General features: G+C 34.9%; 1 protein-coding gene across 1 annotated transcript; it reads left to right on the forward strand.

The window, feature by feature from the left end:
* Positions 1-1,750: 1,750 nt before the first annotated feature.
* ptprc (protein tyrosine phosphatase receptor type C) lies at positions 1,751-24,614 on the forward strand. Its single transcript, XM_081605830.1, has 27 exons — positions 1,751-2,085; positions 6,797-6,811; positions 9,072-9,335; positions 9,487-9,729; positions 9,904-9,927; positions 10,097-10,363; positions 10,459-10,692; positions 10,779-10,892; positions 11,109-11,240; positions 13,743-13,860; positions 14,115-14,152; positions 14,474-14,583; positions 14,709-14,799; positions 15,219-15,295; positions 15,709-15,745; positions 15,829-15,926; positions 16,082-16,207; positions 16,303-16,460; positions 17,067-17,202; positions 19,554-19,703; positions 19,977-20,067; positions 20,974-21,110; positions 21,234-21,359; positions 21,458-21,580; positions 21,700-21,857; positions 22,750-22,885; positions 23,640-24,614. The coding sequence occupies exons 1-27, from the start codon at positions 2,028-2,030 to the stop codon at positions 23,979-23,981; spliced, it is 3,603 nt and encodes a 1,200-aa protein (XP_081461956.1). The 5' UTR covers positions 1,751-2,027; the 3' UTR covers positions 23,982-24,614.
* Positions 24,615-26,510: the final 1,896 nt, after the last annotated feature.

Genomic DNA, 26,510 nt, shown 5'->3' on the forward strand with positions numbered 1-26,510 from the left:
TCAGTAAATTTGTTATAGTCAGTGTTTTGAAGCAATTGTGCAAAAGATACACAAACGATCTGACTCAGGTCAGAAATTTTCAAGGCAATTTTATACAAAAATTGTGTAAACATCTGACTTTGAGCAACATAATGTTCTCATTCTTGAGGCATTTAATCATGCTGAAAAGATAGAGTATGTAGATATATGATTTCAACATACTGAACATATGTCTGTTTGTAGGGTAACTCTTAGATTGTCAAGAAATATAAATATTAGCCCTGAAGGATGTTGCAAACCAAGCTGACTGTACTGAGATGGGATTTCATCATACAGTGACACGTTTTCATTGTGTTCACTGAGACACATTTTAACCAAAGGTGCAACAACACAGCTGTGGTTTTAACATTTATTGAACTTGAGTTGTAATAATCAGCACGTACTGCAAGCCTTTCTGTTGGGCCGATGCTCTAATATTGAGAATAAATCAGTGAGGCTGATCTGTAGTAAATTTCTTTGCATTCTGAAAAGAAGCAATTAACAGCAATGGGAGTCTTGTGACTTCTCAGAATCAGCTTGTTAAACTAGAAAGCTGTGAATAGCTTCTTTTTGGTTGCTTAAACATGATGCTGCTTGCTTAAGAGCCACTTCCTGAATACAAGAGGCTGAAGTCTCAGAAGTGGAAATAGCCAAATATCATGTGCTTCACAGATCTCAGAGGAAATCCATATTTAGACCTTCATACTAAAAAAGTGATTTTTTTCTGGCAGAAACGAGGTTTCTCTCTGTTCACTTTGACCTGAGAGTAATTTACACCGAATTGTAGCTGTAGAAGAAAGTTTCTTCTTTAATATAAATAAAAAGAATATTAGATGTTTGACAGGATATGGTGTGGATTCATATCATCCTGCCACCATGCAGAGCCTGGTGTAAACCCACAGCAGGATCAAGTAAAACTCTGTCAGCTCAGCTCCAATTATCTAAGCTCTAAAAAGGAGTCCCGTGTATTATTGCATTAAAAACGTATGAAAAGCCGCATTTCATCTGGATTCACGTCAGCTCACCACCCGGTGTGAGAGCCTCGCTCCCCGGAGAGTTTTTACTCCTCTTCTTCCCCTTTTATCCCCCATTTTCTTGTGTATGTAAACAGAAGTAAAGCATTTTAAGCTTCGGGGCAAAGCGTGATGATCAAACAGCTTGCACAATCAATGACTTTGAAGAGATCTGAAAGCGCTCATAAATGTAGCTATTTCGCACAAAATGAGCAGCAGAAATGAAGATATTCCCTCCTGCAGCCAGTGGCCACGTGTTTTTTTTTTCCGCCTGTCTCTTTGGAAGAAGAGCGGGAAATCAAAACATGGAGGAAAGTGTGCAAGCGGAAGGGCCGCAGCTTGCACGGCACGATGTCGGTGCATGAGCGAGCATCGATGGGCCTGTTAGCTGCTCTGTGAGGAGGAGTCAGTGAGAAGACAAAAGGTTCTCTGAGAAGTTTCGCTACTTCAGGCCCTTTTATTTAAAGGAGCGTCTGACAAAACCCCAAAGTCCTCAATGTGTACAGGATTCTCTTCCAATTCTCTATCTGCCATTTTACAGAAAACCACCAAATGTTAGCTTTAAGATATGCAAATTAGCAGCTGCTCTGTGAGCATGTATTTTTTTTTTTCTGTAAGTTGAAGTGTTTTCACACTTAAGCAAACGCAAGCGAAGATCAGACAAGAGATGGCTTCCTGTTCTTGGTGGCGTAGCTGAAATGAAACTTCCTGCCACTGAGAGCCAAGGTGAAGGCAGGCTCTCAGTTCGCTGTGTGACATCACTCCCGTTTGCTTCACTTGAAACCAGAAGCAAGGTTTAGGGTTTGGGGAACTTGTCCAGGAAGCTGCGTCTTCTGATAAGACAGATAAAGCGAATGTAGTTTGAAACAGATCAGCGTTTAGGGGGTTTATATTAGAAATAGAGGTTAGGTTTGGCGTCCGATTTGTTCTTCGTCCTCTTTTGGACCCGACTCGGCTTGAATTGTGGGTGCCCACACACACCCTTACGCCCCGGACATGGCGGGTCTCCGAGGTCTGATGATCTTGCTGGTCCTGATGGTTGGTTTGGCTCGCTGTAAGTACTCCAACAAATTTAATAAAAGTGAAGCTTTCTTTATGAGCTGGTTGTAAGGAGGGAAGTGATGCATTCAATGTCTTCTTGTCTCTTTCTACTGACAGTTTGTCTAAAAATGGGTTTAATTAAAAAAAAAAAAATGTTGACGCGATGATGTCTAACCTCCTAAGTTAAGTTTCTGAACTTGCAGCAGATTGTTGTTTGGTGTGTGATGGTGTTTATGGTAAAAGGTGAATTATTTTTTGGGAGTGAGACATGAATCTGTCATCAGCTTTTCTTTCAAAAGAAGTGGAAAACATCAGCGAACAAAATGTAATCATTTAAACTGAGGGCAGAGATGACAAGCTACAGTATATCAAACCTTTGAGTTGCTTCTCTGCGTTTGTGCTGCTTCACCTCCCTTAAACTTTTCCAAACCCCACGAACGGCAGACAGTAGAGCCGCACATCTGTGAGATGTGAGGAGCTGAAAAGTGACAGGTTTTATCAGCCGCCTTTGGCAAAAGAATAAACACTGATGTTCAATCAAAGGCTGCAGTTAATAAGACGATGCTGCTTAAAACACGCTGTAAAAGCGAAGGGAATTTTTGCAATCATGTTTCTGTTCTGCTTTGACATTGTGCATGTGTGTGATGGTGTGATCCTGCACTGTAAGTGTGTGTGTGCGTGTGTGTGTGTGTGTGTGTGTGTGTGTGTGTGTGTGTGTGTGTGTGTGTGTGTGTGTGTGTGTGTGTGTGTGTGTGGGTGGAGGGATGTGCATGTCTATCAAAGACGATAGATTTTTTTTTTCTTATGGGGTGTGTCCCTGCGAGCTCTTCACTTCAACCTTTGTCATTGTCGGTGTTGGATTAAGATAAACATCTATGTGTGTGCGTGCGTGTGTGTGTGTGTGTGTGTGCACGCGTGTTTGCATGTGTGTGCGTGGATGCATGCAGAAGGTGTGCAGGCTCACCTCATTGCCTGCAGCAGCACTCACAGTTCTGCTACCGTTCAACACATCAAACATCTTTTCTCCTATTTTAGGGAGACGTCTGTGCGCACGAGCTGAAATAAATGCTTCTTTTTTTATTTCGCTCTCTTGTCGTTTTCTGCAGCCAGGGTCAGAGTTTGTCGCTTGTTTTTTTTCTGCAAGCTGTACAGTATTTTCAGCAAGGCCGTGTTAGGTGTGTCTTTATGGAGCACCACCACAACAGACGTCTTTTATTTATGTAAATATTCAATTTGATTGTTTTTTTAACTATTTAATAAGTGAAAGTAATGACAGCTGTTCTAAAGTAGGAATAAAAAGTTTCAGTTTAGTTTTTTCTACTTCAGCCAAAGTTGGAACCTGAAATACTCCTAAATATAAATTCTGTTAAAAACCGCCTTGTTCAGCCATTTTTCTACTTTCACTTGATCATTTTTAAGGTTTTCCAACATTTTAATGAAGAGAGCAAAGGCCTTTCGTTTCCTTAATGCTACCCGGCGAATGTGTGCGTCTTGACATGCATTTTGCAGTAGCTGCAGCGGGAAGGAGCTGTGACCACTTCCTTGTTCCATTCTGGGCTGCCTTGACTTCCTGGCAGGGCCGGGCCGGGCCGGGCCGGGCCTGGTCGAGTGCTGAGAGCTTTAGTTTTCGTGACAAAGAAATAGGAACTGTCTGAAATTGAAGAAGTGAGGTCAGAACTGTTGAACATAATTAAAGGCCTTTTCTGCAAGGAGACAAAAAGGTGTAACAAGAAAAAATTAATTCACACACAAACGGACCGTAACCAGAGATACAAAAACATCCCGAATGTGAGAAACTCATCCACACATTTCATTCAGGTTTTTTGCAGAATGTCAAACGACTAAATGAAGTCCAGACGTTTGGTCATTTAGCTTCTGTTACTTCAGACACTTCCACACTCTGACTTTGTTCTTCTTTTGTTTTTCTTCATCTTCTAAATCTCACTTAAAACGAAAGTGTGGAAATCACACATTTGTTTCACACTTTGCCCTACGGACAGTGGAACAGAGAGTACTCAAAGGGACGACAGAAACTTCGAGTTTCGCTCTTGAAAACAGCTGAAATTAGTTGGTCTTAAAGAAAATCAGGAAAATAATGTTAAAGATAAGTTTTGTTTATTTTTTATATTTTCATAATGTTAGGCTTTACTGTACTGTCTTTAATGTAGGTTACACCTTGCCTTTGCTTTGTACACATTTGGGCCTTCATGTGAGCCGATAATGATGGACAGACACGTTACATTTAGAGAGAAAAACTATTTTACAGTAACAAAATAAACAAACTATCCAAATTCTCTTAAACAACATTGAACAGTTAAACTCAAACAAAATGTAATTTTGTTAAAGATGTAAAGATAAAAGTGTAAATATTCAAAACCTACTCCGTTATTAACACATTATTAGTATTTATGTTGCTTTTACTTTAGTTTGGAAGTGTATTATATTTAAAGTATGAATTATCAGACAATAAGATGAAAGATTGGAACAAATAATCTGTTAATGAACAATTTATGAACACAAACTAAGTTTTTTTTTTTTTTTTCTAGTTTTGTTCTAAGTAGTAAAATGACCAAACAACATTACATTTTGCAATAAATTATATAAACTTCACATTTTTGGTTGTTCAAACAATAACAATCCTGAACTAAATCACTAGTTTCTTCTGATCCGTTGGTAAACATCTGTCAGTGTAAGAAAGGTGATGAATTCAGACTCAACCAGGGAATCTGCAGTTGGTAAATTTTAGATTACGATAATTTACAGACATAAAATTGGCTGTAAAGTGTTTTTACAAATGCTGAATCTAAATTTAAGCTTATAAATTAGAAATAATGGATTTTCAAAATATCAATAACCCACCGTTCCCACTTCCTTATCATTTCCTCACCAACAGTTAAAATTTTAAAATGTGGGTTTAAATTTGACCAACACATTTCTTCTCACTGAAAGAGTAATTAACATATTGGATCTGTAGAGAGGGCAAAATATTAGGGTGATGGTCATGAGGCCTTCCAACGTAAAAGACTTGAAGCTCATTTCCAATAATAAATTATCAAAACAGTGAAAACACCTAAAAACCCAAGGAGGGTTTTATTGCTGTATTGCCAATGAATAAAATATTTCCCATTGACTACTGAGAAGGGTATAAATATAAATAAATATAATTTTAAAATGAAACATCAATAAATACAAATAAGTAATGTTTCTTTAAATTGACACGGCTCTTAAGTTGTTTTTGTCCAGTCAGAATCAAAAATGTTAATTGAATGACAGACTTTCAAATCAAAGTCCGTCGGGGTTATTAATAATTTTGTGTTTAACTGTAAATAAGGAGCAGAACAGAATATGAAATTGTTTTATCTAATTTCTGCTTTGTTTTACTTTGTGCTGTGGTGATTCCTGATTCCTTTTAGTGAATGAATTTAATGAATACTTTCAATATTATTAATTTAAATCTCTGCTAGTGAATTTTGTTATATTTTCTGTTTCTAAAACAGTAATTTGTTAGTTATTATTTTAATAAAGCATGTATTATTTGTTTTTGTTTTTAAGCGAAAGTTTAATTTCTAGATATTTATTGTTTATTTATCAAAGGTACTTTTCATACATTTCATTGTGCTGTTTACCTGTAAAATAAAAAAATAGATCAGGGAAGTAAAAAGTTATGTTGTATAATTCCCACAAACCCAAAGGTCTATTTTCTGTTAACCAATTTTTATCTTTTTTATTTTATTCTTTGCATAACCCAACACAGAATATAGGAAATTAGTTATAATCCAGTCATTTTAGATTAATGTCTCACTTGTCTTAGCTAACTAATCAGAGAAGTGTTTAAAGGTTGTTTAAAGGCTCGTTTAGTCATTAACTGAAATTAACTATAAGATTAGATCCATATTCGTTTCTGCTAAATATTCAACATTTTTCCTCTAACTGTTTAAAATAATGAAGTTTTTGAATGTGAAACAGAGGCGCAGATCGACCTCTTCCCTCTCTAACTGAATCATTTCTCACCGGTGCTCTAATAACTGACACAATGAGTCTGAACGAGGCGGTGAAATGTCACTGCAGAGAGCGTGCATCTCTGCTCAGAGCTGTGAAACAACAACGCACCAAACCACATCCTGACTCTCTTTGTCTGACAGACCCTGATCACATTGTTCATCACTTCTGTCAGGAGGAAAGCTGAAGCACTTTGGGATGCTTAAAACAGATGTTAAAATATTAATAAGTTATTTTTATTCTTTTTAAATTATGCTTATATGAGCATTTAAAAAATAATAAACATTCAAACCTCAACAAGATCCAAAAGCAGAAACCCAACATACATCATACAAATTATTAAAATGTAAATTTTATTCAAACTTTTTTTTGTTTTGTTTAGTTTAGTTTTTATTCATGACTGGTGGTTTGGACTGCAGTATTGTAAGTACTGGGTGTCTACGTTAGTGCAAAGCAGGAAGTGGTGGTTTGCTTACTGAAATAGCAAGTGTGGTTCTGTCATGTTGCCAGGGCAACCAGGTTTGACAGAGCTGCCTCATCCAGATAAGTCGGCCATGTTCCTCTTTCAGGCTGATAATGCTTTCACGTTGTTTTTAAGAAAAGAAAATGATCCTGGATGAATGAAATATAAGATAAAAGCTGTTTGCTTTAAAAAAAATTGTATATTTAGTGTGATGGTGTATATAATTTCTTTACATAATTTTCTTTTCTTTTTATATTTTCAGGTCAAGACGACCAACGTAAGTAGTGATTCATATTTAGCCAAAAATACAATTTTAATTAATTAAGCATGTATTTATTCACGAAATACAAATGTTTAGTTTCTGAAAGCCACCAGCTTTGCTTCATGTTGCCCAAACCTTTAAAGCTGCTCTGTCTTCCTACAATGTCTTCATATACAACCACCAGACTCAGAGATGGCGGCGGTTCTAGAGCAAACTTACTAGTGCAGAACAAAAGAACACTAAAAAATAAAAACAGGATAGTGTTTAATTATTTTGTTATTATTAAGTGAAACTCAGAGCCAAAGAGCCACTTGGAGCTCTGGAGCTTTAGGTTGCAGATCCTTGATCTTGTAGATGAAAACTGTGATCTTATCCTAAAAACAGCTGAAGCTAAAAGTGAATATTTTGATTTTTTTATTATTTCTAAAGTAAAACTGTGTAGATAAAAAAAATGTAATTGGTTCAATGGATCATTTAGTTACAGTTTTTGTGCCAGCACACATCACCATTAAAATTTTTTGGTATTATTTATTCAGTACTGGGTCCATAACAGAGGCCAGAATTGGCTCTACAGGGACGCTGGCCCCTGTTTGCTCCTGTGTAGAACCGCCCCTGTTCAGAGACCTGTTGAACATTTTACTGAAATGAGCACAAACTTAACCTGCTTTATGTGCAGCACTGAAAATAAGTTTTTATCATAAAATTGTCAATTTAACATCATTTATCAGCTGGATAAACAGATTGCTGAGAAAACTACAAGCAGATTCTACAGCAAATCACCCGAGTTAACACTCACAGTAGCCATTTTTATAATGTGACTGTATTTAACCAACCCCAAATATTGATCTTACCCCCAGTTATGATAGACTGTGAAACAACTCACTTCTGTGCTCATTTCATTAAATATGGCATTGCATTGTGTGGAAATAATTTGCTCAGCTTTTTTTTCAAACTTAAAGCAAATTAAGGAAGAAATTACACTAAATATGAAGAAACAAAGTTACCTTAAAATTTTTTTTCATCTGTGTTTATGAAGAGCTGCTGAGACAAATATTTTGCTGCCCAAAAATATGCAAATCTAAGATAAAATCTGTAAGTCATTGGAAAAAAACTACAGAGCCTCTTGTCTTATAGTTTTTACATGCACATGTTTTTATAGAAAATGAAAAAGTCAGGGGTTCTGTGGTGGCGCAGGGGCAACGCACAACCCACGTATTGAGGCTTTAGTCCTTGTGATGGTGGTCACAGGTTCAATTCCTGGCCTGGCAACATTCTCCACATGTCTTCCCCCTCTAACATTACCCTTTTTCCTGTCAAACTACTTTCAAATAAAGGCCACTAAAGCCAACAAAACCTTTGAAAAAGTATAAAAGGTCAAATAAATTAGAGTCGTGATTCACCAGATTATTTTTAACCATAAACCAAAAGTTGGTGTTAGGTAAGGAGGCATGTATTAGAACAGGGACAGTTTTATCTGTTGGTTGGTCTCTAAAGCATAAAATGGTCTTTCTGAGTTGATTATTGAGTATAAACCATGCAGACCCCTCAGGTTTTCAGAGATCTGCTCCCTCTGTGTCTCCATGACCAGAACTAAACAAGGAGAGGCAGCATTTAGGCTCTATGTTCTCTAGATCTAGAAAAAACTCCCTGAAAACCTGAGAAACTGTTGGCCCCTTTAAATTAAAAAAAATATTTTGTTCCCAGCAGCTTTTGATCAAATAATCTTCCTAATAAAAATAATGAAACATTTCTGTCTTTCTTCCAATGCTTTCATGCTGATGCTTTACCATTATTTGCCTCTTTTTGTGACCCCTTAAGCTCTTTGGACTGAATGATGATGTTAAAATAAACCTGCTTTACCCTATAGTGATGTAGAGGTTTAACCATTACAACGTTTAGCTTGTAATTAGATAGTTTGAAATGTGTTTTTAATGAGTTTTTAATCCAGATGTTCAGTTGGTTCATTAATAGTTTCAAGAATTTTCTTGTTTTCAGTGATTCTGCATTTAGGTTTAACTCAATAACAGTAACTGTGTATATTAATGTGGACATTGTGTAAGTATTTAAATTCAATAGATTTTTTTATTTTATATATGTAGACGGATTGTAAATAATCCAATCAATATATCAACTTTTTTCACATTTTATCTACTTTTTAAAATATCTTTCGGCAAATGTCTTGTAAAACATAGAGGATGGAGAGGATCTGTTCCTTCAGCTAAATATTAAATTCTTTAAGAAGAACTGTTATTGATGTTGATTTTTATATTTTTAGCCGACTCACTTCCAAGCAGTGGCGCAGGTCCTTCTAAACCTGCTACCACCTCACCTCCAAGCACTGGTTCAGGTTCTTCTACACCTGTTGCCACCTTACCTCCAAGCACTGGTGCAGGTTCTTCTAAACCTGCTATCACCTCACCTCCAAGCATCCAAGCAGCACCAGCTGCTACAACCTCCAAACCTACCACCGCTATCAAATCCACACTCAACTCTCAATCCAACACCTCAAATCCTCTAAACTCTTCTAATAAAACAGCTGGTAATGTATTCAGCTTTAGTTTATGGTTTTAAAAAAGATGTGTTAGTTTTTGAATGATAAAATTAGTTGTTTAAGAATCGTAGAAGGTACGAAATTTGGTAGTGGATTTCTTCAGCCTGATGGTGACCTCCGCATGCTCTCAAACCCGCAGTCGATACCTCACATTCAAGCACCAAAAATGATACTTCAACCAACAACCAGTCATCCAAACAGACAACCACCTCACCTGCAAGCATCTCAAATGAGAATTCAATCATCAACCAATCATCTTCTCAGAAAAATCCCTCACCTGCAAGCACCTCGAATGATACTTCAATCACCAACCAGTCATCCAATCAGACAACCACCTCAGCTCCAACCACTCAGCCAAACACAACCTTGGCTGCCACCACAGGTTGGAATTTTAAATCCTTACTTTGGGACTTTAACAAGTTTTTAAGGATTAGACTTTAGATTACAGACTGTAGGTCTGCCAAGATTCAGTCAACAGAGATCAGGTAACTTTAAATTTAAGACGGTTTGAGAATGTGTTTCAGTTTTTAACTTTTTTCATGTTTCCCTCTTGCAGCTAAACCCAACACAGATCCAAAGTGTGAGTATCAGATTTGAGGTTATGAACAATTGTTTATTAAAGGTGCTCTTTTTTCTGAGATTGTCTAATAACAAAATAATTACATTTGCATTTTAATTTAATTCTAACAGAAATAAAAGCTTGAAGTTTGGTTTTATTTGAGCTCAGATGTAAATCTGTTGCTTTTCAGGTTCCTACAGTGTTGAGAAGATCCAGTTTGGTCTAAAGATAGAGATGACAAATTCTACTCCTGGTTACTACACCATATATGTTGCTGAGAATGAAGGTCCATTTGAAAGGAAAGAAAATGTTTCCTTCACCAGTAAAAACTCAACTCATGAAATCAACCGTCTGAAGCCGTGCACCGAATATGAGCTAAATGTCACATTTAGTGGCTCCAATGGTGCAGAAATATCTTGTAACAAAACTGAAAATAAAACAACAACAACTGGAATGAGTGAGTAAAATATTTCATATTTTGTCTTTATGTTTATTATTGACTGAAATGAGATTCTGTGTAGAACTGAGACACATATTGTTTCTGTGTTTCAGCTAAACAAGACATTAAACGCATTCCCTGCTCTCCTGGATATTTCTGTTACCAAAGTGGTTGGGACATCAGCTCTTTACTATCTGAAAACAACAAGGTTTCAATTAAAGACTTCAACAATGGATCGTATCGTTTCAAACATGCTTATGACGACATGTGTTCAGATTTAGTTTTGGAGTTTCCTCCAGAAAGCTGCTCAAATGTCACCTTTACCATATCTGAAAACTTTACTATTGGTATGAACAGAAACATTTTAAATGTAAAGTCTCTTTCCTGTCGATGTGATATCAGTTGCATTAATTCAGAATTTTTTCTTGTTCAGATTTCATTGATCCAAATGACATAAAACAAACTGGACCTACTAAACTTCCTGCAGAGATAAAACCAGAGTTACCTTCAAGCTGTAAAAATCTCAGTGTTGAGTATAAATGTTCAGGTGAGTAAAAACTACAGCTGTCAGAAATATTTACAAATATTTAGAAGCCAAACTTTAGAGACACATTCTACCTAAACAATACATTATAAATATTTGTATAAAGGTGTTTTCTTGTTTTCTCTTTGTAAATTGTGTCAAAACGTAAAGACTAAATCAAACAGCTGATGTACAGACAGCAATAACTGTAAAAATGACTAAATGTTTGTGTCTCTTCAGGAATGAACAATAACTCTATTGACCCGTCTGACATGAAGCCGTTCACAAACTACAGCTGTACTGGTGACATCAAGATGAACAACGTCTACATTAATAAGACGACTAAACCTGTAAAGTTCAACATTTACTGTGGTGAGTTGGTATTTACTGCATCTCAGTCAGAAAAAATTTATATGAGAGAGAGAAACAATATTAGGAACTAGATTAATTGTTGGTTCTTATTTTTCTTCAACAGATTTTACAACAAATATCCTGGAGAACAGTTCAACCAATACCTCCATTGAGCTGAAATGGGAAACGACAAGTGATAAATGTCAAGATGTTCTTGAAAAATTCGAGGAGCTCTCTTATAGCTGCAGCTGTCAGGAATCCAGGAAATGTAAGTGAAATAATTAGATTTGATTTTCTCTAGTTTATTTAAATAAAATAATGTTCAACACATTCAGGTTAGCATAACCATTATATATAAACGCCAATGGATCAATAAAAAATTGGTGAATCTATCAGTTTTTACTTTCTTTACACAAATTACACAAGCAGATAAAGATCTATAAATAAGATCCGGTCACTATCTCTGTGTTGAAGCATTTAGTGACCTTTGGATGATTTTAAGGGAAATATTTTCTTCACTTAATGTTAAACATGAGAAACAAGCTCTGTTTCATCATTTCTTTAACTTTATCATTAATAATTTTCATGATTCTAAAGATATTTTATAATGAGCTGCTGTTGTTAAATCAATCATAAAACAGATGGTGGACATTATGCTGCAGTTGAAGGAGGGGAAAAGAAACGACATGATGATCGGACGTGTACCGTCACCAGTGGAATAAAACATGAGCAAATCAAACCATTCACAGATTATGACTGTGAGGTTTGTCCCAGCTATGATCAATATAATTTCAGAGGGAAGCAAGATAAAGTGCAAACTAAGCCTGGAAGTAAGTAAGAAATATATATTGTGAAAAATGAATACAGTCTACAAACAATAACTGCAAAATAATTTAACAGAAACTTGACATTTATTTATTTGTTGTTTTCATGTTACTACTATTGGTGTTCATACATTTTCTTCACTCATAAGAGTTAGTTTGTAACCATCTTGTCTATGTAATATAATTGATTGTTGACTCTTCAGTACAGTATATTTAACAGGCTCATGAATATAATAACATAATTTTATTTACAAATTTTGGTAATTGAATCAGATAATATATTTCATTAAACTGAGCTAAAAAGTAGGATTAAATAAGTGTTCACGTCTTCATACTCCGTTTCAAACAGAAATGTAGTGATTTCTGTTTGAAATCACTACATATTTAACCAAGAATTATTTTGTTCTTGGTTAAATATGCACATGTTTTTCTCTCCCACTGATTGCTTGTTCTCTTATTTGTTTAAAAACCTGTTTGAAATAAATAAATAAATGAAATTAATTTATAAATGTTTCATTTGGCCAAAGGTACATGAAGGTTTTCTCCTAGGAAAAACAATTCTTCTTTAACAATTTCTATAATATATATTTTTTTGAGATTCATGGACAAAAGGTAAATTTGTTATTAGGAGATATTAACTTGAGTTATGTTGCATACCAGGTTCAATTGCCACATAGAAAGTCTTTATTCTTTCATAAGGGTTTTCACTCATGCAAAAAAAAAGTATTTTGTTTTTAGGGTCAGTTTATAAACAGGAAATTGATCAAATTAATGAAATGCTAATATCAATGAATACATTTTACAGATGAGGTTGTGTAAATTTAAAGCATTTTTAGATTAAGATCCCTAAATCACAACATAATCTGTCATTGTAAAAACTCTGTAGAGAGAAGAATATTAACAAGTTAGTTCAGGCCCAGAAATGCATCTTTGACATTTAGCCCAGGAGAGATTTGGCACAATTAATAGTTAATAATAGTTACTTAAATTTTAGTAAAGAAAAAAAAAACAATGTTGCAGTTACAATAGCTCTTAATTCTTTAAGTTTTTATACTGCTGATATTATGATAAAAACATTATAAATCTAAATTACAGTGTCATTAAAAAGTTACAATTAATCTGATGTTTTCAGTTTGTGTTTAAGCTCTGGTAAATTACAAACTTGATCAAGACTTTTTTAAAAATCTTTTTCATGGTTTGATTTGCTTCTAAGATTTTAATAGAAAAATAATCCCTCTCCATGTCTATAATCCAAACAGTACCAGATCAACCTGGAGAACTTGTGGTGGACTATCTAGAAAACAATGTGATTAAAGTCACATGTAAATATAAAGAGATTGACTTCAAGGGACCAGACAGCAAATACAATGCAGAACTTCATGGTATTACTGGCCGTACAGAGAATAAAAAAAAATGTGAATTTGAGTTCAAAGATCTGAGCTACTTAACATCCTACAAAGTGAAGGTTTGTAACAACCGCTGTTGGTTTCACGAGACAGTCCCAATTTTATTGCTTAATTTCCTTTGGATGTTTTAAATCCTAAGAGACATTTTGTCATTATAGGTGTTTGCCTTCAACGGAGCCCTTGAGAGCACACCTGTGATAAAACAAGTTCACACTAAATGTAAGGGTCATTTCATTCATATGTTCACACTGAAATTTTATACATTTTATAGTAATTGATGCAACTTTTTATCCATTTCTTAGATAATGACAAAGCTCTTATTGGATTTCTGGTGTTCCTCATCATCATCACCTCTGTGGCTCTTTTTATGGTCCTCTATAAGATCTACGTTCTGAAACACAGAAATTCCCAGTAAGTTTTGTTTTTCCTGCAGTCAGGCTGCTTCTGCTCTGTGTTTAGTTGGCACTGAGTTTTTAAATTAAGTAATCTTAAGAAAAATAACTTTCTGTTTTTGCAGCAAACTATTGTATTTATTATAACTGCTGATATGTAATTTCATTTTGTTTGAAAAACATTGTAAAATTTTTATGTTCACTGTTATTACATCCCAATTTCAGTATCATTAGAATTTGCTTTGAAACACGTCTTTGCTCTTTTCTTTGCAGTGATCTGACTGAAAACATGTCACTAATTGCCCAAGGGAGTGAGTATTATTATATATATCAATATTATCTCCGACAAAAGCACTTTTCACACAGAAAGGCGTTAAAAAAACATTTTAGTCACAATACTTAAACTCAATTACCTCAGTTTCTCTGCTTTTTACTAAACTATTTAACTTTTTTTTTTTTAATTATCAAAGTAAACACAATGATTAATCTCTAATAACAGAAGTCATGGTATAGTTTAAATCACTGATGAATCTAAGCTTTTAAGAAGCTACAAACTACACATAATGAGTCGCAGATGAAAAGTTGCTGAATTTTCTGGTTTATGTTTACATTGTCTCATTTTTCTGTTGTAGATGATGAAGATAGTTTGATGACTGTTGAACCGATTCCAGCAGAACTCCTGCTAGAAACCTATAAAAGGAAACTAGCAGACGAAGGAAGGCTTTTCCTGGGAGAATTTCAGGTATAACTATTTTTTTAGATAAATATGCACATAATTTATTAATTTAATGAATGAAGGAACTAAAATAAGCGTGAATGTTTACGCGTTAGGCAGTTTTTTAATGCATTAAGCCTATTTTTTTGCAGAGCATTCCCAGAATCTTCTCAAGATACGCAGTGAAAGAAGCTAAGAAGGCCGTCAACGCCCCCAAGAACCGCTATGTGGACATCCTGCCATGTGAGTGACAGAAATGATGCAACACCTGAGAGCTAATCCTATACAAACTGTGCTGCTGCTTCACACACATCAGACATACACTAACAATTTGGCCATTAGATTTAAGCTCATGTAGAGATGCATTCATTACTCCATGCATTGCTGAGCAGCATTATCATAAAGTGATGACATCAGAGCAGGGAGGCCAAACTCCTTGCAGGAGTTGAATGCCTGTCATTTTTTATTCTTATAATGACCAAAGCTTCATGAGTTTATTATTGTCTGCAGCAGATTACATCAAGACGAAATGTTTCTGCTGTACATGAACCTCAACGTTTACCTTAAAGATCACATGCATAAATTTAGTTTTCTGTGGATGTTCAGAACTACAATCTACTAGGTGATGCATTTTATTTCTCTTTTTCTGTGCTCTCATATAGATGATTACAACCGCGTTCAACTGGCCACAGGAAACGGAGAAGCAGGATGTGACTATATTAACGCCAGCTTCATTGACGTACGTTAAACCTCAGACACATCTAGACATAATAATACCAACATGTTTCTTCTGAATGAAACTAATACTAACAGTTTGTAGAGGCATAGACCTCAACTCAAATATTGGAAACATGCATAAAGCTATTGAGCAGTTATAAGAAGGCTTTGATTGCTGGGAAGGTTTTTGTTTTTATTTTTTAAAAGGTTAATAAAAAGAAAAAGATCAATGTGCCATTTTTTTTTATAAATTAATTAAAACAGGCATTTTCTTTAAATGAATATGTTGGTTTAATGAAAGTAATTTAAATCTAAATTTAGGTAGGAATCATTTTTGGCTTAACTGTAACATCACTAACTTCTACAAGAGAAAGAAATGTACACCATTCAACAATTTTATTTTAATTTCTGACTACAATTTTCTTTTTCCTGCAGGGATATAAGGAGCCAAAAAAATACATTGCAGCTCAAGGTAAATAAAGTCTTATTTTCCTCTGTTTTTTTGCTACAAAATGCCCACAGAGTGCGTCACGTCTTATTCTGTGTTTGTTTTAGGACCAAAGGACGAAACTGTGAGTGATTTCTGGAGGATGGTCTGGGAGCAGCAGTCCTCCATTATTGTCATGGTGACCCGCTGTGAAGAAGGGAACAGGGTGAGAACCTCAAACTGCAGAAACTTTAACTATAAATAAAAATAAAATATAAAATAAAATAAAAATATAAATAAAAAATAATTGACAATTTCATCTCTTGCCAAATGCATAAACGTTATTTAACCTTCTAATGTTGGTTAATTGTTGTTTTGCAGATCAAGTGTGCCCAGTACTGGCCTTCTCTTGATCGAGAGACTGAGATCTACGAGGAGTTCATAGTGAAGCTGACCTCAGAGGAACACTGCCCAGATTACACCATCCGTCATCTGAGCCTGACCAACGTGAGTCTGAGTTCAGACGCTGAGAAATGAATAATGAATTTCACAGCAGAGATGAGTGGAGGTGTTTATACCGCTGTTTATGTTTATCTTTGCAGAAGAGAGAGAAGAACCTGGAGAGGGAAGTGACTCACATCCAGTTCATGAGCTGGCCCGACCACGGCGTCCCAGGAGAGCCGCACCTCCTCCTGAAGCTGAGGCGGCGCGTCAACGCTTTCAAGAACGTCTTCAGCGGCCCCATCGTCGTTCACTGCAGGCATGTAGAACAACAAATGCTCATTGAAAACATTCTCTTTCTTTTAATCTATTTCCAGATTTATTCAGTTGTTGCTCAGTTTGTTGAATTTTTCTACTATCATATGTTTAGTCTGCAAAGGACTAGGACCAGTGATCTCATCTAAGTCTGTCGTATTGATCAATTAATCAATTAATTGCATGATAAATTTAAAATTAGCTCCCTAATTCCCAATCTGATTAATTTTTGAAGGGAAATTTTATTTTCAGACACTTCATAATCCATTTTATTGATGGTTTTGGTTCAGTGTATTTTTTTATTTCCTTCTTATTTATTGTTTTTGGTCATTGTGTTTAATTTTGGATATATGCAATACATTCCAGTGTTCTTTATAAAATTTAAGCTTATTGGTTTTTGAGAGGGCAAACTATATATTACTTGTTGTCTCAAAACAACTATATTATCATTTATCTCAATAATTACCGGGACAATTTATCGTCCAGCAAAATTTGTTATTGTGACAGGTCCAGTCTCATCTCTCTTATTTAATTTTAGTTCTCCATTGCACCTTTAGACAAAGTGGGGTATTTCAAATAAACACAAATTGTTACTTTCTGTTCTGTGCAGTGCTGGAGTCGGCAGAACCGGCACCTACATCGGCATCGATGCCATGATGGAGGGTCTGGAAGCCGAGGGCAGGATGGACATTTACGGATACGTTGTCCAACTCCGAAGACAAAGATGCCTGATGGTCCAAGTGGAGGTAGGATCAGTAGATCAAATCCAATCATCATAAAAAATATCTAAAAATGAACTAATCAAAGCAGAAAATAGAAGATAACAGTCATAAAATACAATTAAATTAAACACAAAACAATTAAGAAAAAACATTTAATATATCTGAAAACCAAGAAGGATATATTTAGTAAACAATAAATGAAAAATACATTCAATCTAATACATTTTATGGCATTTATTATACATGCAGGGACAGAACAAGGAATAGTATTTTGCCTACAAATATCCAAATTAGAAAATAAAAATGCTTTTGTTTACATGTAAAATGCTTTGAAACAGTACAAATAATACGTTTCCACATTACAACCATGTTATGTGTATTTTTATGGGAATTTTTGCAAATAAAAGGCATATCTATGTATTCATCCCCTTTTATTCTTATACCTCTGAATAAAAATGTATATGCACCTAATGCAAAATATTACTGTTACATTTACATTTATTTTTATTTAACTAATAAGGTGTCTTCTTATTGGAAATTGAGACACAGCTGTTAAAATACTCTAATATTTGTTTAGAATAAAAATAAACAAATTGGAGCAAAAATAAAACATTTCTAAAAGCATTTATAACATTCTCAGTAATCAGTGGAAACACCTTTATTGGAAATTGCAGCAGCCAAACCCTTCTCATAACTGCTAATAAATATTTTTTCCTCAAATGCTCCATCAGATTAAAGCCTAAACTCTGTAAATATTAATATTTCTCTGTTAATCACTTTTAAAACGCTTTGCTGTGAGTTTCAGATCGTTATTGTGTGAAAATATCTGATTTTTATTGCACATTCTCTGATGTTTTTCAGAACTCTTGGTATTTTTTATGTCCATAACTTTGATCAGGTCTCATTTGCTGAAAAAAAAACTAAATTATTGTATAACCACCATAATTGTTGGGGATTTTTCTTTGGTTTGAATGTTTCTGCTTTTTTGTACCGAATGAAGAATGCAACATTGTGTCCAAACATTTCCCTTTTTGTATCGTCTGACCACGAAACAGACCAGATACGACCTTATAAAAGCTGAACCGTCTTTTGTGTGCTTCACTCTCTGAATCCGTTTGACTCTCTGCTTTGAGTTGTTGCTGCTAGAATGGTCTGTTTTCTCCAGGATTGGTCGTGATGGTGATCCTTGTTGGTCTTTTCATGTCTCACACCATCAGTGTAACATTTGGTTTTCTCCAACATCCTCATAGATTTTTCATTGTGTGAACCATTTTGTATTTTTTTGTTTAGCTTTTTCACTGTTGTCACCGGAACTTGAAGGCATTTAGAAATGGCTTTTCTGTGCTTCCTGAGTTGTGTAAAGCCACAGGGCCTCACTGAGTGTGTTTTTAGCAATGACTTGCAGCAAGCCAACCACAGAGAGCTGCTATTTTCCCCCTGTTGATTTGGTGTAAACAGCAGTTAATCTGGGTAGTTAACATGCGTTAGAGGAGCATGAACTAATCCAAATGAAGCAGGTCGTTGAATCCTCCCACAGACTCTCTGAGCTGGTGATGATTAATTGTGGTCACTTGTCTTTATGAGAGATATGTGTTAAATACGTAAATAGGTGATTTCTTGCTTTCTTTTTTTTTTAGCTCAGTCAGAATAAACATATTGGTTAAAATTAAGATTACATAAAATCTAAATCTGCTGGGGTGTGTGAATATTTTTAACCATAAAAAAATGCAGTTCTGGTGGGAAAAAGCTGCATAATATTTAAGATGTTAAACATACAGCCTAGTACAGTTTAAATCAAAACATATTTGTGTGTTAGAATGGTATAGTCAAAGGCCAGACATAAATCTGATTGAGAATCTATGGAAAGACTTGAACATGGATGTTCCCTGATGCTTTTCTGATTGAGCTGTTTTGGAAAGAAAAATCCCAAAATGTTTGTGTCTAAATGTGTGATTGCAGCTAAAAGGTTTAGTGTATGTGACATTTTTCAGCTTTTTATTTATGAAAGATATTAAAAACCTATTCATTGCTCGCCTTTTGCATTAAGTATTGTTGGTTCATCACATAAAACCACAATCAAATGCTTAATAGATGCAAAAACACAAAGTCATGCGGTATGAATTTTCAAGGTGCTTTATCTGCCACTTCTTCTTCCGTTATGTGACATATTAAAATTTTTCAAGAAAAAAAATTTATTACTGCTATCACATGGGTGAGTCAGCCATTTTGATGTTCGATGGCGCGTTTCAAAGTGAAACCAGCAGTGCAAAAAAAAGAAGAAAAACCTCAGATTAATAAAAGGAGTGAATCCGGTAAATGTTTTGGTTGTTCTCTGTTATTTGGGGGTTGATGTGGTTAATTGTGTCGTCATGCAGGCCCAGTACATCCTGATCCACCAGGCCTTACTGGAGCACAACCAGTTTGGAGAGACGGAGATCTCTCTGGCGGAGCTGCACAGCACAGTGAGCACGCTCAAACAGAAAAACTCCGACAGCGAACCCACGCTCATGGAGGAGGAGTTTGAGGTATGCTTTATTCTTATTTCTGAAACATTTATTTATCTAAAGCTTATTTATGAATCTAGTTTAACTATTTTTGTCCAAGTCAGCCTTTCTTAAATCAGAAAGGGATTCGTCATTTTGTTCTGAAATAAAAAAAAGTATTCATTAAATATTTTTTATTATTAAAAACTCAACATTAGTCTCCTTCCAGTCTGCTTTTAGGGTCTAAATGGGAAACATTTCAGTTTAAACTACTTTTTATTTTGAACCACTTAAAATCCTTGTGTTGCATTTCAGCGACTCCCCTCCTTTAAAAACTGGAGGACCTGTAACACAGGGATCACAGAAGAAAACAAGAAGAAGAATCGCTCTTCAGCTGTTATCCCATGTAAGTATCTGCTACAGGAGCGTCTTCATAAATATGAATATATGCAAAAATGTTATTTATTTCAGAAATGTTATTAAAAAAGAGAAACCCAGATCTTATTTACTATAAAAACACACTTTTATTTATTTATTTATTTATTTATTTTGAACAGACAGAAAGACAATCAAGAAAAAAGAAAACAAAATAAAATAGAATGAAACAAACTTAAAAAATAAAAATGTAAAACAAATTACTTTGCCCAAGTGACATGCAAATGTTATATTTTCTGTTCGAAAAGGAGCAATATATATTTGAAGAGTTCGTTTCCATATAGCTTGACAAATCCAGCTTACAGCTAATGAAAATACAAGCATTTCTCAGAAAATGTTATTATGATTTACTGTAGACTAAAACTGATTTTTAAACACAGAAATGTTATAACAAAGCTGACACAATCATTTGGAAGACTGCTGACTGGACAGTAGTCCAACACACAGTCACTGACATCTTCCACGCTGGTGGTAAGCCACAAAAAAAACATTACTAAAGACGTTTGTTAACAGAGAGCTATATCCAGTCATATTAATGAAAAGTTGAGTGGAAGGAAGAAGTGCGGATAAAGAAAGAATGGAAGTCCATTAAAGAGTCTGTGAGAGCTTCACAAGGTGTGGACTGCAGCTGGAGTCAGAGCTTTACTGTGTTAGACTGGCCAGCAAACTGGACTGACCTAAACTGATAAATGATAAATGATCCCAAAGTCAACAGATGAGCTGAAAGCCACTATTAAATCAACCTGAGTTCAGTAGGAAGAAAACCTAATTTACTCACATTCTGCTCTACTTGGTTCTGTCTTGGTTGTGTTTCTCCAAATGTTTCTATCCGTTTCTCTTGTGTCTCAACATTCTTCTCTAAACCTCCCATCTTCAGATGACTACAACCGAGTGCTACTGAGGACAGAGGAAGACAACAGTCAGGACAGCGAAGTTGATGATGAAGAGCCAGAGGACTCGTCAGATGAAGAAGACGAAGACTCCAATAGATACATCAATGCCTCCCACATTAATGTATGCTATTATTCTCATCTGTAAATATTTTTTTAGATAGAAAAAAGGAGGCCTGATTCTCTTAGCTCTGGTTTCACTTTCTGATTGTTTGAACTGAACCGTTGCTAATCTGTTTTCTTGCAGGGTTACTGGGGATCTCGTTCTCTCATCACAGCCCAGGATCCGCTGCCAGACACCTTCAACGACTTCTGGGCGATGGTTTGCCAGAAGAAATTATCCACTATTGTCATGCTTTCAGACCACAAAGAGGTCAAAACTCCTCTTTTACTTCTTAACATCTTTACACATGTTTTAAAGAGTGTTTAGAGTAAATGATCTTGTTTTCTTTGGTCTCCTCTTGTTGACAGGATGGTGAACATCTGTACTGGAAAAAAGAAAAGAAGACGTTTGGAGATTTTGAGGTAGAAGTTTCAAGTACAGAAATTACTCCAGTTTTCATCACCCGCACCATGCTGGTCCGACATGTCAAGGTAACGCCAGAACTGGGCTTTATGACTGACACTTTTTCATATTTACCAGTTCCATGCATTAGTTTTACTGATAGGTTTGGTTTTATGTGTTTGCTTAATGAAAACAACTCTGTCAACAGCGAAAAGACAGTCGGCAGGTGAAACATTTCCAGTTCCTGAAGTGGGAGGGCACAGATCTGCCAGACAAACCGCAGGAACTCATAGATATGGCTAAGGAAGTAAAACGCAGCTGCGTCGGCAGCAAATCCCAGAGGATGCCGATTCTCGTCCACTGCAAGTAAGGAAGCCTCCCGCAAACTGGCCATGTTCAGTAATTAGATTGATAAAAACATAAAGCTAATTTAAACATTTATCTCATAAATGCCTTGAGACGAATGTAAATAACATAAATCATCATTTTTACAGCTTTTCTTCCTTAAAGCGTGTTATTAATTTTGATTTCAATTGTGAAATATATAGAAAAAAATGAAATCAACAAGAAAAGGCATTAGTGAACTAAAAGTATAAATATGTTTCCTAGATAAATTTGAGTTCATGAAGTGATTATTTCCAGATTTGTTGAGTGAGGTTGATAAAGGCAGGTGAAATGTTGTAGAGATCAGTAGCATGGAAACTTAGCAAACCAGCAGCTTACAGAGTGATTTAAAAACTTTTTATCTAGAGCTCAGTTTGCACATAATTCATCACAAGAGAGACACATTGCAGGGTTCAGATGAGACATCATCATTTCTGCTTCAGTTTTGACCAACATTGTTTTTCATGATTCAAACAATACTTTATCTTACCAAGCCATGCGTTGGCTGTGCAAAGCTGTTATTTGGTAACACTTAGAAATAAAAAAGATAATGCAAAAACTGAGTAAAAGCATCCAAATAGACTTTTTAAAATATATTTTCAGAATACCCAGAAAACTAAAAGTCAACACCACTTTAACAGATTAAGAGATAGTCTTCTCAGAATGAAAGTATCAAGTAGTTGGGTGTGGTTTCATATAATTGCACAACGTTTCACATTTAGCACGTTCACAGAACAGCAAGAAAGAGACCCTGGAACATTTTAAACTTTTAGCTTAGAGAGCCACAAGGAGCAACTCTGAATAGATCAGCAACATAAAGAGACAAAGTTTAATGAGCTGCAGCTTTTTTAATTTGTGTTCTTCATCTCCTCAGTGACGGATCGACACGTTCAGGAATTTTCTGTGGCCTGTGGAATCTGCTGGACAGCGCTCAGACTGAGAAGCTGGTTGATGTTTTCCAAGTGGTCAAAATTCTACGCAAGGACAGGAAGGGGATGATCACCAGCCTGGTACAAACACATTTTCACTCCTATCGGTTGTAACGACATTAGAAGAGTTATTAATTCATCCATCCTGGTTATTTTTACATTAGTAATAATCAATAAATAAGCATTACATAAAACTATAAAATGCTATTGCCACAAGTACCTATAATGGCAATAAATTAAAAAATTAATAAATAAATAACTGAAATAAATAAATAACATTTAGTCCCTAATAAAACCATTCTAATATTTGTTTAAAAGCTTGCTAAAGCAGTTTTGCAGCAGAATGCATGACTTGTTTGATTGCACAATAGTTACTTAAAATTATCTTACAAATGATCTCGCTTTAACAGATGAAACATTTCCAGCTACTACTTTCTGAATTAACATTATTTTTTAATCACGTCTCCAAACTAAACTTTTCTAATCAAAGCAAAAATATTCTCAGCTTCAAAAAGTGTCCTGGTAAGCAATTGCAGCAGTAGAACCGTCATCTACATATAAACTACAATTAAAATATTCAGTGTAATATCAAATTAAATGACAAGTTGAGACATTTTGATTTGATTTTTATAACACTAGAAATGTGTAAAACATATAGATATAACATATAGATGACTTTTCTACAAATTTTTGACACTGTTGACAAAGTTTTAAATCTGTTTAATTGTCATAATTGCACCATTGTGACTCTTGATAAGTTTCTTCTCCAGTAAAAGCCTCAGCAGCATCAGTATGTCTCTTGCTCTCCTGTAAAATTCGTCCCTATCACTTTCAGGAGCAGTACCAGTTCCTCTACAAGGCGCTAGAGGGCGCCTTCCCCGTCCAGAACGGGGAAGTGAAACCAGTAAAGAGTACAACCGTCGCCACTGTTGAAATTGTTAACGAAACCAAAGCCGGAGAAGCAGAAGCAGAAAAGCAGCCAGAAGAGAAGAAGGCTGAGGAGTCAGCCAGCACTACCAGCAGCAACCAGCAGGCGGAGGCAGAGAGCACTCCTCTGGTGGCTGAGAGTGAAAAGGAAAAGAAAGAAGAGGAACCGGCGACGGAGTCCAGCGCCCTCAAAGAGTCCACACCACAGGAGGAAACCAGCAACGGCCCCACAGTCACTGTGGAGGTCTGAGATGATGAGGGGACACATTTATTCCTAAGCCGCCTTTAATACTTCAGTTTTATGCTTTTATAATAAAAAAAAATACAACAAAAAAAAAACATTATGAATGTATAAACCGTGTAAAGATTTAGCTCAGTATGAGATGGTGAGTGAAAATGAGAAAGAATTAGATTAAATATTGATGTTTACTTTCATATTTTGAACTTCTATAAGTTATAAAGTTTCTGAGTTAAAGGTTATTTTTCCTGCTGGCAAAGGAACTGCTGTTGTCAAACTATGGATCAAGATGAAGTTTAAATACATAGATGAGCAGTTTTTTAAGGTTAAATTTAGTTCATATTTTAGTTTTTTGCTATTTTCACATGCCGCAGTCTACATTTACATATTGTACATCTGCCATATCGCAATAATTTAGCTGTTAAGTTCAAATTTCATTATTTACTATTGTATTTCCTTTCTAAAATACAATCAAAAAATTTTTATTTATGCAGACTTGCTTATTATTATAATGTTAATGACTTCCAAAACTTATTTCTCACTTCTTCTCAAAGGGACATGTTTAATTATTTCTCATCTCTGTGCTATACTGAAAAAATTGTTATATCCTCTCTGCCAGCAGAAATAAACAATATTTTATTAAAATCCTTTGGGTGTCATGTAGTATACAAACATTTTTTGGAGTATGACTTTGCTTGCCAACATCAACAATAAATCATGAAGTTGTATTTGGAAAAAATGACTGTTTACAGTCCTGAAAGCATCAGAACCATTATTTGGATTTTCACCTTTACTTTCCAGAGACTTTTTGAATTCTGGCCACATTATGATTAAAACATAATAAACTCTCAACCAGACTAAATCTGATGGATTACTTTATGTTCACTGACAGAGTTGAACACAATTTAATATCGGTAAATATGTGGAAAAACTTTCACTTCTGTTTGTGAATGAGATTAATTTCATGGACAAATCCCACAAACTTGATAAAAATTTATTTTACTGTCACAAGAAATTGTAAAAAACAAGAAAAAAATTCCTAAAAAAAATCACACATTTACTTCCTTTGAGAAATATTACTTTTTGTAATCAGTTTGTGACTGTTAAAGGCAAACAATTGCAACATTTAAGACACAAGAGAAAATTGTTTCCTTCAATTTTGCACAAGAATCAAACAGTTGCATATTTTTTCTGATTAAAGTTGCATATTAAATAAAATATCAGCTCAAAAATTCAATCAAAGCTCTAAATAAACTTCAAAAATGGCAATATAAAAGCACTTTCTATAACTAAGCACACCAAGAACTACATTTCAAAAAATATCAATTGTGAGTATTGCAAAAATACAAACAGCACAAATAAAAGGAATGCAATGATGTGAAGGGAGTTAAAACAGAGATGTTCATCTAAACTTTTAGAAAAACTGATGCAGAGCCTGTGTGGGTAAGATCTTGGTTTCAGATCAAATTTTGTCTAGAAGGGTTTAGGTCTGTCAAAAAATACTGTTGTTTTGGCTTATAAGCATAAAAACCATCCAACTGTGAACTTTAAATACAATAACAAGAGCATGTGTTATGTTTTACCATAGAGAGGATTTTGGAAACAAACACTATAGATCAGAAGTAATTACCTAAATAAAAAAAATGCTTCCTAAACCTTCAAATTTTTATCATTAAATACACTATATTAGTGATTTTGCATTGTTTTGTGAATATAGATGCTGCTAAATTGTACAGCGCTGACTTTCACACAGCTTTCTCCACCATTACTGGCACCAGTTGTAAGATAGGTACTAAATTTTTTAAAGTATATTGTTTTTATGGAAACTTGATGAACCCAAGAGGACACATTGTTGCAGGAAAGTGACCTTTCACTTGGGCTTGAACCCCTTTCTTGTGGTAATTTCCTTTGAAAATAATAACATGCATCTGACTCATTTAATACCATCTATGTCTCAGATTTATTCTCCAGAGGAAAATGGAAATTATTTTAAGGCTTTGTACATCTCTACCAGGTGGTGCCAACAATCACAACTGGTGCTGTACATTAAACTAAAGGAGGAAACAACTATAACAGGTTTAATAAAATGAGCCATATTTAACTGTAAACAATTATTTCCTGCCAAAAAAAGTACAAATATAAAAAAAAACTACCCAATTGTATCATCACTATTGTATCAATTTTAAGCACGTCTGTAGTTTGAACAGTTTATCATGAAATTTGAAGTCATTTGGTGAAATACAAGGTTTATAAACAGAACAATACGGTGACTTTGCCTTAAGGGTTTTAAAGAGAATATTGTTAATATTTTGAAGCTGTCTGGATTGAACTCAGTGAGAAAAGCAACACTTTTGTATTTTTCCCTGCTTTGTATCCTAAACATTCATAAAATGAATCAGCAGCAAATTTAATTTCACTTTGAGCAGCATTCGTTAATCCCTGTTTCAGCTTGTGAGAACATAACCGAAGAACCTTCTAGTATATTTTTCTACAGTACTGTATATCAATAACTACTACAAACAAGCACTAACATGTCTGTTT

Source organism: Poecilia reticulata, chromosome 4 (genome assembly GCF_904066995.2).
Source record: "Poecilia reticulata chromosome 4, P_reticulata-male-v2, whole genome shotgun sequence".
Taxonomy (NCBI): domain Eukaryota; kingdom Metazoa; phylum Chordata; class Actinopteri; order Cyprinodontiformes; family Poeciliidae; genus Poecilia; species Poecilia reticulata.

What these genes read in the sequence shown, in the direction of transcription:
- ptprc (XM_081605830.1), top strand. Translation starts at nt 2,028, where the DNA reads ATGGCGGGTCTCCGAGGTCTGATGATCTTGCTGGTCCTGATGGTTGGT. An exon ending in AACCTTGGCTGCCACCACAG is followed by an intron (nt 9,730 to 9,903) that starts GTTGGAATTTTA and finishes TCCCTCTTGCAG; the next exon opens with CTAAACCCAACACAGATCCA. An exon ending in TCAATGCCTCCCACATTAAT is followed by an intron (nt 21,111 to 21,233) that starts GTATGCTATTAT and finishes GTTTTCTTGCAG; the next exon opens with GGTTACTGGGGATCTCGTTC.